The sequence below is a fragment of the Argentina silus genome, assembly GCF_951799395.1.
Source record: "Argentina silus genome assembly, chromosome: X".
NCBI classification, from domain to species: domain Eukaryota; kingdom Metazoa; phylum Chordata; class Actinopteri; order Argentiniformes; family Argentinidae; genus Argentina; species Argentina silus.
In genome coordinates this window covers 21729835-21745036 of record NC_139653.1, presented here as the reverse complement: position 1 = coordinate 21745036, position 15202 = coordinate 21729835, and the positions used below count along the sequence as shown (strand labels likewise).

Sequence of the window (15202 nt, the reverse complement as noted above, 5' to 3'; positions counted from 1 at the left end):
AGACAAAAGCCCTGTTTACACAGAAGTATATTGCAGTAATTTACCGCTAATTTCCCGTTACTGGTATCTGTGTAAACTGACCTAGGATAGGGCATACCGGTAAATATGTTACCTTACCAGAGGTCTGTGTAAACTGAACTGATACATTACCGATTCAACCCCACTCTGTTTATGTTTGGATGTATGACGCTCACTTGAGTGTCCAACACCAACACCAATCAGAGAGATTGCTTGTGTCGCAACCAGGAAACATGAAGTGAGCTCATGCCCTCTCATACCTCTCAAGAACCGGAGTAAAGTATATCTGACTTGTTGCATCTGCTATGAAACCGAGCTGTGTAGTTAGCAAATGAAGTTACCTAAAATGATGACTGAAAGGTAAGATTGTCATTGTGTTACAAATAGTTACATAGCAAGCCGGAAAGCGAACTATATTACCAAGAGATTACTCAGAACTCTGATCATTCGACAGTGTTTCATTGCAGAGTTAAGAGTTTATAGCTGTTATCTATTGCTACTCTTCTAGATACTGTCTGTACATTTGGTCTGGCATGCTAAATATATTGGTTATAATGAGAAGGTGCATTGGTTGTTTTTGAAAGAAACAGTGTATAATTTGTCCCCTGCACCTAGCCAGCTGGTCTGTTAGTAGTTTGGGTATGTGGGAGAAAGAAAAAAGGTGCGTGGCAATACCTGTCTCAATACTAAAATAAATACACCTTGCTTTTTGGTGTGAAAGATCTTTTTTCTAGATGCATTCAGTCTCCTTCAATTAGCTTGCAACAAGTCAAGCGTCGCACTAGGAAGTGATGCATACCGTTGCGTACTTATGAAATATCCTATGTCTATCCTATGAAATATATTAAATAGAGAGAAGAGAGAGAGAGAGAGAGAGAGAGAGAGAGAGAGAGGAAGCATATTGTTTACATTGGCCATATTCTACTGGGAGTTTGTCAACATCCAGCCATGCCGTGACATACATCGGGGCTATTGGCCCCATTTTGTTCGTAATTACCCAGAATTCAGAACTGCTGAATTTAACATGCTATTATCTGAGATCATTCTCCCCTGCATGCATGCACACACATTTAATGTATATGTGAAATCCCTGCGAGTAGACCTGCATGTTTACTTAAATAAGACTTATTTTTAGAAAACATTCTCACTGTATACAGGACAGAAAGAACATACTCAACTGCTAAACTAATTTCCATGGATCACCAACAAAAAAAACTACAGTTCTTGACCATAACCATAGTATTATTGTGAAGGTCTGCACAGGGGTGTTATAGTATTCCTGAAATGTTCACACTAACTGGTTAGAATAGTAAAACAGTAGAACAGTAAATGTTATGTTGGCTGCAAACAAAAACCTTCCATGAACAACAAGTATTTTCACACACTGGCTTGAGGATCTCCCCCACTCATAACATGACTCAGGGGCACATGGCCAGCAGGCTACATCATCCTGCTCTTGAGCCAGAATAGCACAGCACCCAGAGAGGACAGGTCTGAGATAAGGAGAGGCCTCTATGAGAGCACACCCTTGGATCGATCTTCACAGTGCCATGGCAGGAGGTCCTCACATGCCAAATGATAGGAGGAAAAGCCAGGAGAGTAAAGAAAGCAGGTTTACATAGCAGCCGCCTCCCAGTGATAAAGAGACAGGGAGATAAAGCCACCTTGGCCACATGCAGATAAAGAAGAGACGCAAGAGAGCTTTGTTTTTGGAAAACATTCTCCCAAGGCATACCCAGTCAAGTCTTCGAGATAACACTGATCTCTCACCACCCAAACTGTTTTTTTATTCCCGCCTCATTCTTCAATAGTCAAACATAACAATAATCTTATCGCATGGGTATTTTCACTAGTCAATGAGTCCATTTTGCAAACTGCAATCAGAATAACCAAGAGTGGCTATATGGTCAACATGAAAAGTAAACCAAATGTCTTGTTGCAAGGTTAATTGGCTTCCTTGCTTGTGCCATTACATTGGCTGAATTAACATCAGGGAAAGCAATTAGGGCTGAATAGACTATACTCTTGACACAAGCTCCAATTAGAATTCCTCTGGCGTAACATACCACAATGGATAATATTCATGTGAAATGATGTTGTCAGTCATAGAAGTACCACCTAACCAGAAATGGCTAGGTCTAATATTCACACTCATAACATGAGAGCAAATTGGATAGGGGAATTCAATGTGATCTCTATGTCTTCTGTCACTGTAAGCTACACAGTTTGAACATGTCTGAATAACTTTATGATGAAATTGTGATTGTGTCAACAGACCTGTATGGGCTGAAATAATTGCTATGCTATACAAAGCTGATTTACCATATAACACCACCATGAAAATGTAACAGCAAATAAATTGTTCCTTTTATGTTTTCCTATAACTGTGACAAATCAATGACAAGTGCCTATGGAGCTATTTGAGATGACAATCAGGGGACCAGTGTTTTGTGTTGCTTTAGATATAATTGGCAACAGGGGTGGCTGGTGTGTTTGATACCATTCCTCATTCCATTCCATGCATCTGTGCCCGTCCTCCAATTACTACCTCCACCAGCCTCCCCTGATTGACAGGTGCTTCAGACAGTCCAGTTAGGTTATGGAGAAACATATGTCTTACCTCTGATCTCAATCAGACAGGCTCTTTAGACTCCTCTGATCAGTAATTTGGTAAGGGCCTCTCTCTGTCACAGATAAAGATCTGGTCTGAACACTGCAATACAACAATGGCTGCAAGGTCTTAACCATGCATCAGATAAGATGAGTGCCACTTGGGACAGCATGATGAGATGTGGATAGGGTTTCAGCAGCAGCTCTACATAGCTACTAATTGTCCTCTCAGATTGAACGCATAAACTATCAGCCTTGGAGAGGGAGAGACATCTTCACTGACAGCCAACACACATGGATAAACAAACACACAGGGCTGAAACATGACCTTATTTCATCTTCATATGACTCCTGGATACCATTGATGCCCTTTTAAACCCCAGATCAAAATTCCTCATCTAATTGGGTTGACCCCTCCCCCTCTGGCCATTGCACCGAGGAACGATTATTTCAATCATGTCAGAGTGTGTGCCAAATTTCCAAAAGAGGAACTCCAGGGTTGGGGGGAAGCGCTCCACTAAATTCCCCTCCCCGTTACCCCTAGCCACGGTCGGCTGCCTCGGATTTCCTTCACTGCTTTGATGATAACGCTCCTCGACAGGCCAGTAAAGTAATGACCACGTCTGGGTGTGACGCGACGCACGGTTGCACTACACCACGCTCTGATGTGTTGGCCCTGCACTCAGTCGCATTTAACGGAGGTGCTTGGAGCGAAAGAGACACTAGAGTCCACAGTTAACCCATCGAGCAATATGTCTGTACCATACATTGAAATGCCAGATGTGATGAGTGTAACATAAATTACTTTAATACCATTGATGAACACTGTATATACAGTATGCTACAGCTGAGAGACTAGGACAAAGACTCACCTCCTCCGCCTCCCAGAAGACTTGAGTTTGCTGAAAAAGAGAGAAAATAGAAATATGAGTTGTGATGTTAAAACAACATTTTAACAGATGTTGGTTAGTAGCTCAGTCAGTGTTTCTTCCTTCCTTTTGCAACATAACAAAAGTGATACTCTAACCATGCTGAACATCAAATGCAAGCAATCACCCCAAATTGTAGGCTAGATTTGGACGGTTTTAATCAGCTTGTGTTTTCAAACAGTTATTCAACTCTTATCACTACACTGTGAGGGCTGCTCATGTTTTGAACAAAACACCTCACACAGCTCTGTGATATCAGCCGGTGTTGGATGGATGACAGAAGTGTCTGGGTAGTGAGTTTGAGCAGCCACTGAGCTCAGAGAAGAACTCTTTGATGGTATGCTTTAGATCTCTGAGAGTGAGATGAGGGTCCTGAGTTTGGGTGCTGTTGGAGGAGTCACACTGACACGGCACAGATAAGATGTCTAAAAACAGCCAGAGAAAATAGCCCAACGTTTTTTTTTGTTTTTCTTTCTATTCTCAGCTACAGCAGAAGCAGACTCATTAGAGACTGCTCCTATGCTGCTATAGTGACTCTCACAACCTCAATCACAGTATAATGGTTCATCAGGAGGCAACGTCAACAAGGTTTTCCTTACTGGAGAATATATCATAAAAAATTAACAGATTACTATTCAGCTCTGGCGTAAAATAGAGACATCCCTTCCACACTAGAGGAAGGAGATTAGAGGGGATTAAAGTATGTCGGTTAATTTGGGTGTTACTGAGAAGTAAAGTAGGTATGTGTTTGAAGTGTGGTTCATGCAGCGGGCAAAGGATGCTCATAAACTGTTACACAGTTTTACTAGCCTGCACACCAAACGACACTTCTGTCTACTATCACAATATCAATCACCACACTAATATCGAACAACACTAATAAGAGTGAAACCCGATCATCGTAATTTTGCATACAGTTTATGTTGGTCAAATAGATAAAGCAGAGAAAATATGTGCAACAATATACTGTAATACAAGCAACATATCAGAAACATGTGGGTTAAAATACAGGTCCATGGGCTGGAATAACATGCTCTACTGTATCACAGTTATTTATTTTTCCTGATGAAAATGCTGAAGGGTGCTTTTGGAGGTGACTCAGCATCTACACCTTTCAGTGCCACCATTAGTGCCTTTCATTGTTCAGGGCTGAGCACCACTCATGTGAGTGGGCGCAGGGACAAAGAAAGACATAGAATGTGCATTGAGAGCTTTTGTTATGCACACACACAGAAAAACAGAAACACAAACAGATGCACCAATAATCTGCTGGTATGTTTACAATAGCACCTTTCCAGGTTGTTCTGTGATGACAAAGACGTTTATGCATTGCCAACCTACGTTTAATTACTGTAGTAAATCTGAACAAAGTTTACAATCTGTCAGCCATAACAATCAACCACTGAACTCTAAATAAACTCACTGGTGAAATCTAAAATTGCTCAGTTGCTAAATTTGCAGTAAAAGTAGATGTTCCTAAATACACCGTCCATAATGTCTATACACAAAGGCATAGGTCGCATGGAATATGAATAAATTACTTAATCATAAATGTTTTGACAGTGTGAAAACAGTTGGCAAAGACTGTTTGTAATGGGGTAAACAGCATAATATAATGTCCAGTAAGAGTTCAGGCAAGCAAAGGTTATTCATAGATTTCAACATGACAGTACAGTTGCATTTTCTATGAGAAAGCCTAGAATAGAATCACAGTTTTCCACAGACATCCTTCAGCCCCATTGTCTATTCTCCTGTGGTGTCAACTCATTCCTGAGCCATTAAAACACTGGGGTCTAATTATCTAACATTATGGAAATCCACACCTGAGGGGGGCTTCATTTACTCCACACCTAATCAGGAATAAAAGATGTGGATGCTAATCAGTTTGACAGTGTTTCCAATGTGTGCGTGCATGTGTGCATGTAAGTGTGTGTGTGGGTGTGTGTGTGTGTGTGTGTGTGTGTGTGTGTGTGCGTGCGTGCGTGCGTGCGTGTGTGCGTGCGTGCGTGCGTGCGTGTGTGTGTGTGTGCGTGCATGCATGCATGTGTGGCAGTGAGAGGGGTCCATAAGGGCTAAGAACAGACTCTCCCTAACCATATGCATCTCTGTGAGATCACAACAGTGGCCCACTGGGAGACAGAGAAGGATCGCAGCTATCTCATCTCAATGGGGATTTTGGTAGGGGAATAAACGTGGGCTGCTTCATGTCTCTTCTTTTTTACTCCTCCCTCCCCTCCATGATGAGGAATCTCTCACAGCAACTTTCATCTGTTGGGGATTTTTCTCTTAGAACACAGTGCTCTTCTTGTGCACACAAAATATCTGTTACCTACACAGAGGGTGAAAACAAGAACTCAGCCCTCAGCGACAGATATCAAGGGAGACATTAAAATCCCAAAATGTATGGGGACTTGCTTTACCAATCCCTCTTCAAGAGCAGGGGAGCAGGGAACAAATGAGAAACAGCTGCTGAGAAAAGCTAACCTGCAGACTCTTACACAGTCAGGAGTAGCATACAGGAGTTAAACAATGTAGTACAAAGAAACAAAGAGGTGTGCTGCTGAGCGGCCTCAAATCCTTGGCACCATGGGCTTGGCTATGAGCTGCCTTATTCAATATGAGTGGCCTGAAAAGTGCCTCAATTATACTGAGCGAAAATCAAAACAAAAATCCATACTTGGCCACATCCACGCAATAATGCATATTTAATAGTGTGTATTAATTATGAACTACCTCTCTTCACTGTCTGTGCCCGCCCTGGGCTGAGTCTGGCTATCTTGCAGTGGATCAACACATGTATGCCCATAGGGAGGGAGTGGGGTAGCCAGCAATTAGTACTATCATAAGACTCTTATCTGTTACAGTGGTTGGCTCTCACAGAGTACACACAGCCATTGGGAGAGGGCAGATTTTTTGTCTCCCTGTTCAATGTTCTGTCTGACCACTGCAGCGCCTGACAAGAGAATAACATCCTCTCTTTCAGTGCATGCCAGCATCCTCCCTGGGGGGTTCCAGCAATCAAATTTGTCCTCAAGGACAGAGCAGAACAGAACTGCACCCAAAAACAACAACAATAGGTCACATACAAAAGTTCACTATCTCCACTGGTGCATGTATTCAGAAACGTGTTTATTTCCTTTATATGGTAGTATAATAATACTGTGACAACACCACCCTCCCCCTTCCTCATTCAAATGACCACACGCATGCATACACACACACAAACACACACACACACACACACACACACATACACTCTCACACACACACACACACACACACACACACACACACACACACACACACACACACACACACACACACACACACACACACACACTAAAAGAAGTACACCAGGAAACAAAACAATCCCGTTGAGTTTATTACATTAGTGGATTAGCGGGAGATGCAAGGCCCAAACTGTTATGTGCTCTATAATAGATATGGCTGGCTGATTCATTATTTGGTGAGGTACTGTACTATAGACCCTCATTAGGAAGTGCTGAGGAGTGTTGGTGCTGGGAATCCTTGTGGTAACCATAACATGGGTCATAAATTGTGGTGGAAGTGCTCATCTGACTGCCTGGAGATGGGTGGTCATTAGGAGGCGTCGAGCCATGGCATCAGCCTGTGGAATCTCACACATGCCTATACACAAGCCATGGGTCCACCTACTTCCTTTCTGCCCTTTGAACTCCCAACTTAGAGAGTAGCACTGGGTCACATATCCCTCAGTGGGTGACACCACACTGGAACCTCTGTGTCCTTGCACAGCAAAGATACATCAATAATGCAGGGCAGCCCAGAATTGTTTGGGTCTTGAAGACAGAAAAAAATTATGAATTAAGGGAACTGCATCCTACAGCCAACCCAGGCCCCAAACACAGTAAAATGTAATAGAGAAAAAAAAAAAACTCCATCTCTCTTCAGCTTTGCCAGATATTTGCAGTGCAGTCATAAAAATTGTTGTGGGTGCTCCAGCATGAGCTCTGTGTGGGGAGAAGGCAGTGAGGCATGCTAGTGGGTTGTGTGTTTAGTGTCGTCATCAGAGGCCCAGATCATGCAGTTGAATGGGAATTGCTAGTGCATAACTCGACACAACCTGAGGGTAAACAGAGCCACTGTAGAACTCCCCTGTCTCTGCCACCTTGACTGAACCTTTTAAACATTCTCCACTGGACATAAACTCAACCGATCATTATTCCTGTTTTAAAGAGGATCTCAATAATCTCACAGAAATCACCAGAGCATTCTGTTGTGGTTGTAGGATATTCAATATGGCAGTGAAATGAATACTAATAAGAATCAGTTTTATGTTCAAGTTGCCATTGTCTATAGCACAAATGGATTGGTACTGTAATATTATGATAATGTAACAAGCGCATTGTCTGTCTGAACATTCTAACATTTGGTAAGCCCTGAAAAATAAGGGGTTCTGAAAATGATTGAGTGTAGCAGCAAACAGAATGATTTAGTAAGCTGAAGTTCACAGCCATTAGGTGTTCGTCCTCATAGTGTTGTCATGGTGGCAGCTCTGAATTCCAATGTTCAAAGAACCAGCCGAGTGGAAATAACTTTACTAAATTCTCTCTTAATGGAAAAAAAATTGACCCCACCCCACCACCCAATACTCTCAATACTCCCCAACCTCTTTCCACTTCACGAGTTGCTCTAACAAGCTCCACCAATGGGCCTATCATCAGTACAGTGAATAATGCATTACTGGCCGCACGCACGCACGCACGCACGCACGCACGCACGCACGCACATACACACACACAAACCTCTAGAGATCAACAAATGGATATGCCATCCAGGGTTTGAAAATATCTAGAGCACCCCATCTTATGTCTGCGACGCTCAGCGTTAAATTGAAGCAAGTCTACCGGGTAATGATAAGGCTTTTTTCTTTTATTAGCCGCTGAAACTCAAATGGAAATCCAGATCATACAAGCCAACCGCCACTGGATGACAGAAGAGAGGCAGCAGTGGTATTTCTTATTTGTGGCACATTAAAAATACATGCAGTTCCCCCACGCACAATGCCTCGCCCAATAATTCTAGTCGGGTCTTTTGTTTTTTATAGCTGGGAGTGTTCCCCAAGGAGCCTCTGAGCGGGGAAAGGCAGGCCGAGGTGGCAGAAGGCGAGCTGCACCTCCTTTGTATCATATCTCATGGCCTCCCCAGCCTCCCCATTCCAAAGCAACAGGAACCCACAGTAAATCTCCAGGTGAAAAACACCCTTCACAGGAAAATAGTGGGCTGTTATCATCAACAGTTTACTGAAACTATGCATCATAAATCCTGAATAGGACAATCAGAAAAATGATAATGCTTCATAACCACTTATTTTCCCTATTTGATCATAACTACTTTCAGGGGCTCATAAAATGTAGTTTTATTGTGTTCTCACTGCAATAATCTGGGCTAAAATTCATTCCAGTGATGGCAGAAGTTCCTCTGGTGTCTGCCTGTATGAATGTGACATGCTGGTGTCTCAGTGATTATTAATCCCTCTCCTCCATACCTCTGTCACCTTCATAACAAAGCAACAATACCAGATGCCAAACCCAGCCCACGCTGCTATTGTTTTAATTACCTGACCTTCAAATCTACATTAATGAGCCCAGGATGATCCTATTCTCTTTCATCATTTGGTTTTCAAGCCCTCCTTTTATCTAACAAGGTCACCTTGTGCTATGCTCCTTTCCCCTGAAACACACATCCTCATGAATATACATCTATCTGCATCTGTTCTAGGCGCCAATGTAGCATGGAAAAATGTCATAAACAAAGTTGTTTGAGTGTGAATGAGTTAAGAGTTTATATATTTCTGTTGAGGCAGATATTTTCCGTTGAGAAAGCACCCTTGGCTGGCATTACTGAAGAAACACATAACAAAGATAAAGACATGGCAACATAACTGAGAGGCTCATTTGATGAGGTATATTGATAGAGGTCTGTAGGAAGAAACACATTGCATTATTCATGTGTTCAACAATATTTCTGCCACTTTCAGTTCTCAGTACAACCAGAGTTTGACTCCAAAGGATTTGAGGGTGAAGGTAAATTTCCATAGAATCTTGAACTCCAAAGCTTGTTTTCATTTTTTCTCATTCTTACAAACAAAAAACACATAGCAATGTGCCTCTTGGCGCTGACATGAATTGTATTGTAATCATACGTTTCTTGGCTTTGAAAGTTTCTAAATCATTCAGATGTAATTTCCTGCAGTAATGTTCTTTCACACTATCTCCTCAGATTGTATTCCTCAGCTAATATTCCTATGAGCAAAAACAACCCTGGTGGACGGTCACATCAAAAAGCCGCAGGGGCCACATTTAATGAAAATCACATTATCACAATGGTGAAAAGTTTAATGAAGTGCACTGAAAAATGCAAATCATATGCTTGCTTATGTGGGAAACACACAACATTGCCACACATAAGTATGTACAGTATGGAAGACAACCCATGCAGTTCCAGGGTTAGGGTTGAAAAACTTCAACAATGCTCTCATCCCTGACATGATAATTAAAATGGCAAGAGGCCAAGTTATTTGATGACATTCTAATAGAGGTTGACCAACTAACCATCATGTTCTGGTTCACATGAAATGGGTTATCTGCTGACTTCACAGGGCCCTACTCCCACTCTGGGGCAATGGGAGGATTTGGGCCAGTGGGTGCATATTATGGATTTATCCAGTCATATTTCTGGATGTATCAGCTCAACGCTAATACAGCCTATTCCCTGCTGGTGATCAGGCCTGCTCATATGGTAAAGACCACATGGTTCTTTAGGGCCTTCACAGCCCAGTGCTCCCAGCTAGTTACCCGGCAGGCAGGCATGCAGGCAGGCAGGCAGGCAGGCAGGCAGGCAGGCAGGCAGGCAGGCAGGCAAGCAGGCAGGCAGGCAGGCAGGCAGGCAGGCAGGCAGGCAGGCAGGCAGTGCTCTCACTATATCCAAAATAACATGGCTGGGATTTCTCTAGACAGAAGACCTGGGACAGCATTAAATTGGAGATCCTCAGCCGCTGAAGTGCGACTTTCTTTTAAAATTAAGTGCTCTCTCACCTCACAAAGTTTTAAAGTCTAAAAATAAGAAGCTCACATTGGATAGTGGGGACATAGTTTACACAGTTTAATTTGGAGAACATGTTAGTGATGAACAACACATTGAATAGTCTCAATTTATCTTATTTTTCTCAACAAAGTCTTGTTTTATTCTTGTGTTCCCTTCAAAATATTCAGATAGCCAGCGTGTTCAGAGTATACTCCCAACAGGCACCAGGGTAGCCTTCGTGGCCCATGCTTAGCATTAAGGTGGTGTGTGTACAGAGCTCTTGTACAGCAGATGTGCTTTGTCAATGTAACAGGCATTAGGCCCTCTCTCTCTCTCCCCCAAGAGCACCAGAGGGATCAAGCTAAAGCAGTCGGATGAAAACAGCAGAGAAGAGACGCCATGCTAAATTAACATTTTCACTGAGTTTTGATATGAGCTAGCATTATGGCTGTCCCAACCTCCTGCCATGATGCTGTCAGGGCCCCTCTCTACTGGTAAGCTCAAACTGGCTTCTTTTTTCTTCTTTTTTTCTTTAACTGTTTTTAAATCTATGATGCAAGTTAAATAATGTGCTCCACTGGATTTCAATGTATATGTTCTCTTTCAGTCAACTCAGTTCGACCCGTCATGCACCCTTGTATACCTTTCACTGAAGACCCCTATTCAATCACGTTTGGTATAGGCTGTGTACACTTGCAAGTGATAACTCCGCCTATCACGCGTCCAAATAAAGGGCAAGCGCGCCATTTTATTCTTTCTACTCTTCATTCACTGACTGTCCGAAGTGTTCTTCTACCGAGAAATCCTACAATTCTCCCAGGGTGTTAGGTTGTCTCTACTGGAATCCTGCAGTTCAGTTCAACAATCAAGGAACATTTTTCTACGATTCTGGAAGGCAAGTTTGTTGTTTTTCACCTTGTGAGCTCCTGTTAGCTCGCTGAGCTAGCAGGCTAACATGAGAAAGGTTGTAGCTAGCCTGTGAGCTCACAATTCTTTGGAATTGTTGTATCGTGCTAGCTTGACATAATTGCTCATGACCACTTAGATGGTCGGCTAACTAAGTGACTAGTTGTCTCTGGACAGCTGAGCCCTATTCGCACCCTATTCGCAGAAGGGTTGGCTAGATTGTGTTCATAGTCCCAGGAATACTGAGCACTTTCTAGTTCGACATAACTGCGAGCTAGTTACCACGTGTAATGAACCTAGGTCCTTAGTGTAAGTTTCGGCTAACCACTGGGACGGTTGGCTAGCCAGAATAGAATAGGCCAAGGGCCGGTCCAGCCCAGACCAGTGACTTCTTATATGCTGTTTCATGAAGGGAGCACAACGTCTTCATCCGGTCTTAATGTCCCTCATGGGATCTGTCTTTGGTTCTTGAGGCTCACTAGTGATAGCTTTGAACCTCTTCAGACTGTCAATGTAAAAATGCCACCATAAGTGTTACTCGCCCTGGCCACAGCCAAACATGTGATTGACTTGTGCATGCGATTGGCCTACCCTATGTGCACTCAGTTTGCCCCTGGTAACACTAAGATTACACCTTAACGCAGAGTTTGTACACAAGGTCATGTGCATGGCATACCGCATCAACGCTGCAGTACAGCTCCCTTTCAATTCCTCCCTAGAAGAGAAGCGTATGAACACCCTTTATCCAGTGCATGCACTGTGTGTTTACATGGACAGGATGGCATCGTTCAGGGTTCATGATCAGTTGTTCATCTGCTTTAAGAACCCTGACAGGGGTCTACATAGTGCCTCTCCCATTGGATTGTGGGGGCCATTGTTGGCCACTGCCAATTCTAGGGAATTGCAGCCCCCTGTGGGGATCCGGGCACACTCTACCCACGTGTCGTCAGCCTCCTGGGCCCTGTTCAAGGGTGTCTCTGTTTCAGAGATAGAGTGCCCTCCATAATTATTGGAAAGAGAAAGCATTTTGCCTTCTTTTAGCTCGATACTACAGTTTGGATTTGAAATCAAACAATTACTATGGGGTCAAAGTAGAGCTCAGCTTTAATTCTATGTTTTTTTTAAATTGGTTTCACCATTTAGAAAGTATAACATGTTTTAAACATACTCCCCCTATTTCAGGGCTCCAAAAGTATTGACAAAAAATCATAGAATGTCCAAATAAAGCACTCATGTTTAGAATTTGGTCGACAATCCTTTGCATGCAATAACTGCGACCCATTGACCCCACCAGACACTGGGTATATTCTCTGGTGATGATCTGCCAGGCCTGTACTGCAGCTATCTTCAGTTATTTTTGCCTTAAGTTTCCTCTTCAGCACATTAAATGCATGTTCAATTGGATTTAAATCCGGAGACTTCTTGAATTGACCACACTAGAACTTTCCACTTTTTGGCCCTGAAAACCTTCCTAGTTGCTATGGCAGTATGTTTGGGGTTATTGTCTTGCTGTATGATAAAGCACCGTCAAATGAGATTGAAAGCACTTGCTCTTACTTCAGCAGACTTGTCACTTCAGAGTTCATTCTGCTGCTGCCATCAGCAGTTACATCATCAATGAAGACTAGTGAACAGGGTTCCAGTGGCAGCTTATATGCCCAAGCCATAACAACCACTTCACCATGTTTCATAGATGAAGTGGTATGCTGGGGATTTTGGGCAGTTCCTTTTTTTCTCCACACTTTACACTTGCCATCACTCTGGTACATGTTAATCTTTGTCTCATCTGTTCACAAGACCTTTTTTCCAAAACTATGCAGGCTCGTTTAGGTACATTTTAGCGAACTGTAATCTGGCCATCCAGTTTCTGTTGCTAACTAGTGGTTTGCACCTTGCCTCAAGTTCACTTACCCTCTGTAGTTCTACTGGTGAAGTCTTTTGCTGATGGTAGACTTTTGGGGGTTTTCTTAATTATGTTGAGCATTCTTCAGTTATCCACTGTAGAAGTCTTCCTTGGGCTACCAGGCCATTTGCAATTGCTGAGCTCACCAGTATTTTTCTTCTATTGGATGATGTTCCCTAGGGTTTTGGATATGGTTATGATAGTTTCTTTCTGATTTCTCAGCCCAATAATGGCTTTCTTGACTTTCAGTAACAACTTTTTGGTCTTCATGTTGACAGACACCAATTGCAAACTCCAAAGGAAAACTTAAAGGCTAGAATCAATACTAGACATTGACAGCTCTCTTATGCCTGCACAAATGATGTGACAGAACACACTTGACTAACCAGAAACACCTGTAAAGCCAATTTTCCAATACAACTGGTTCCCTTAAATAGTGTTTCTCCTCTCCTCTACTCTTTGCCGATGTCACATATAATTCTGCATGAACCCACCCACCATGAGAGCCTTTGATTCCACAAGGCCCAATGATGAGAGGCCATGGTACAGGATCACTGCTGAGAGAGCCTGCAGGAATAGACTTCTACCAAACCACTCAGAGAGCCTGTAGGAATAGACTTCTACCAAACCACTCAGAGAGCTTTTCCCAACTAAAAACCTCCCTAGTTCAAGCAAATGTTCTCCTGCCTAACATGTTACACGTGTGAAGAGTTGTATTGCAAAACAAGATGTAAAACATGAGATCAGAGACTAAACAGAGGTGTCCAGTCCACTCCAGGCGTATGATAAAAGCTCTCACAAAAGGAGCATAATCCCCTGTAGATGAGAGACACTCTCATAAATAACCATACCTGTATTAACATTAATAGCAACAGTTGTAATGGTTTTGATCATAATGTAAGGTGTTCACTTTGAAACCGTGTTATTTATTTCTCCTACTTTGGGATGGAAATAAACTGGTTTTGCACCTCAAAGACAACATCATGTATTGTGCTTCCTCTTGCTCACACAGTCTCTAATCATATGCCACACGTTTGCACAACAGAACTGGCAGCACAACAGTGCAGTCCCATCGCAAGGCTTTTGTTTGAAAATGTAGGCCAGGGTTGTTATAGTGATTACTAACCTTAGCCGTTCTGCTATCATTAGTGCCAAAAGCTTACAGAATGTGTGGGTTCTAATAATGTATTGCTGATTGTACCTTTAATAATGACATATTGTGTTGTTGGTGGGGTTTTTTTCAGATATGAATAGCACAAATGATAAAATGTACTCATTCACACGTGTAATTGATACAGGTCCTCTTTCATCAATTCAACCATTATTCAATTAAATATATTGTATTATATCTTGTATTATACCTGTTGTGTCCTTACTTATCAAAAACAATAGCGACAAATATAGCTGAATTTTTTTATGGTTTCAGGCGATGCTTCCACAATGTGCTTGTTCACCTCAATAACATCTGTTTTTCAGATAGAAGTCCATAGTGAATATTCTGTAGATCAATGGCATTAGACCAATACGCTGTTTGAAAATATCCATCTTACAACATCGTAATGGGTGAGGAAAATTGTATACAACAAAACAAAATACCAGTGTTTCAGTCACTTATTCAAGGAGCATTCAATATGCACTCAATAAAGCGGTAAAACACAGCTAACACACTGAGACTTACACAATCAGACAGCCAGATTGTTTTTGTCTTGACAGCACCATCAGATAGGCCTACCATTTGAATAAAACATGGGCAAGATGGAGAGCAGAAATT

At 42.4% G+C, this 15202-nt stretch overlaps 1 protein-coding gene across 10 annotated transcripts in view; it reads right to left on the bottom strand.

Moving 5' to 3' along the window:
- Positions 1 to 15202, bottom strand: part of macrod2 (mono-ADP ribosylhydrolase 2) — a 455899-nt gene that overhangs the window by 318827 nt on the left and 121870 nt on the right. For all 10 annotated transcript variants that reach the window (XM_083695577.1, XM_083695580.1, XM_083695579.1 and 7 more), the window contains exon 4: positions 3501 to 3530. In XM_083695577.1, coding sequence (XP_083551703.1) covers positions 3501 to 3530 — 30 coding nt within the window. The remainder of the gene's footprint in view (positions 1 to 3500; positions 3531 to 15202) is intronic.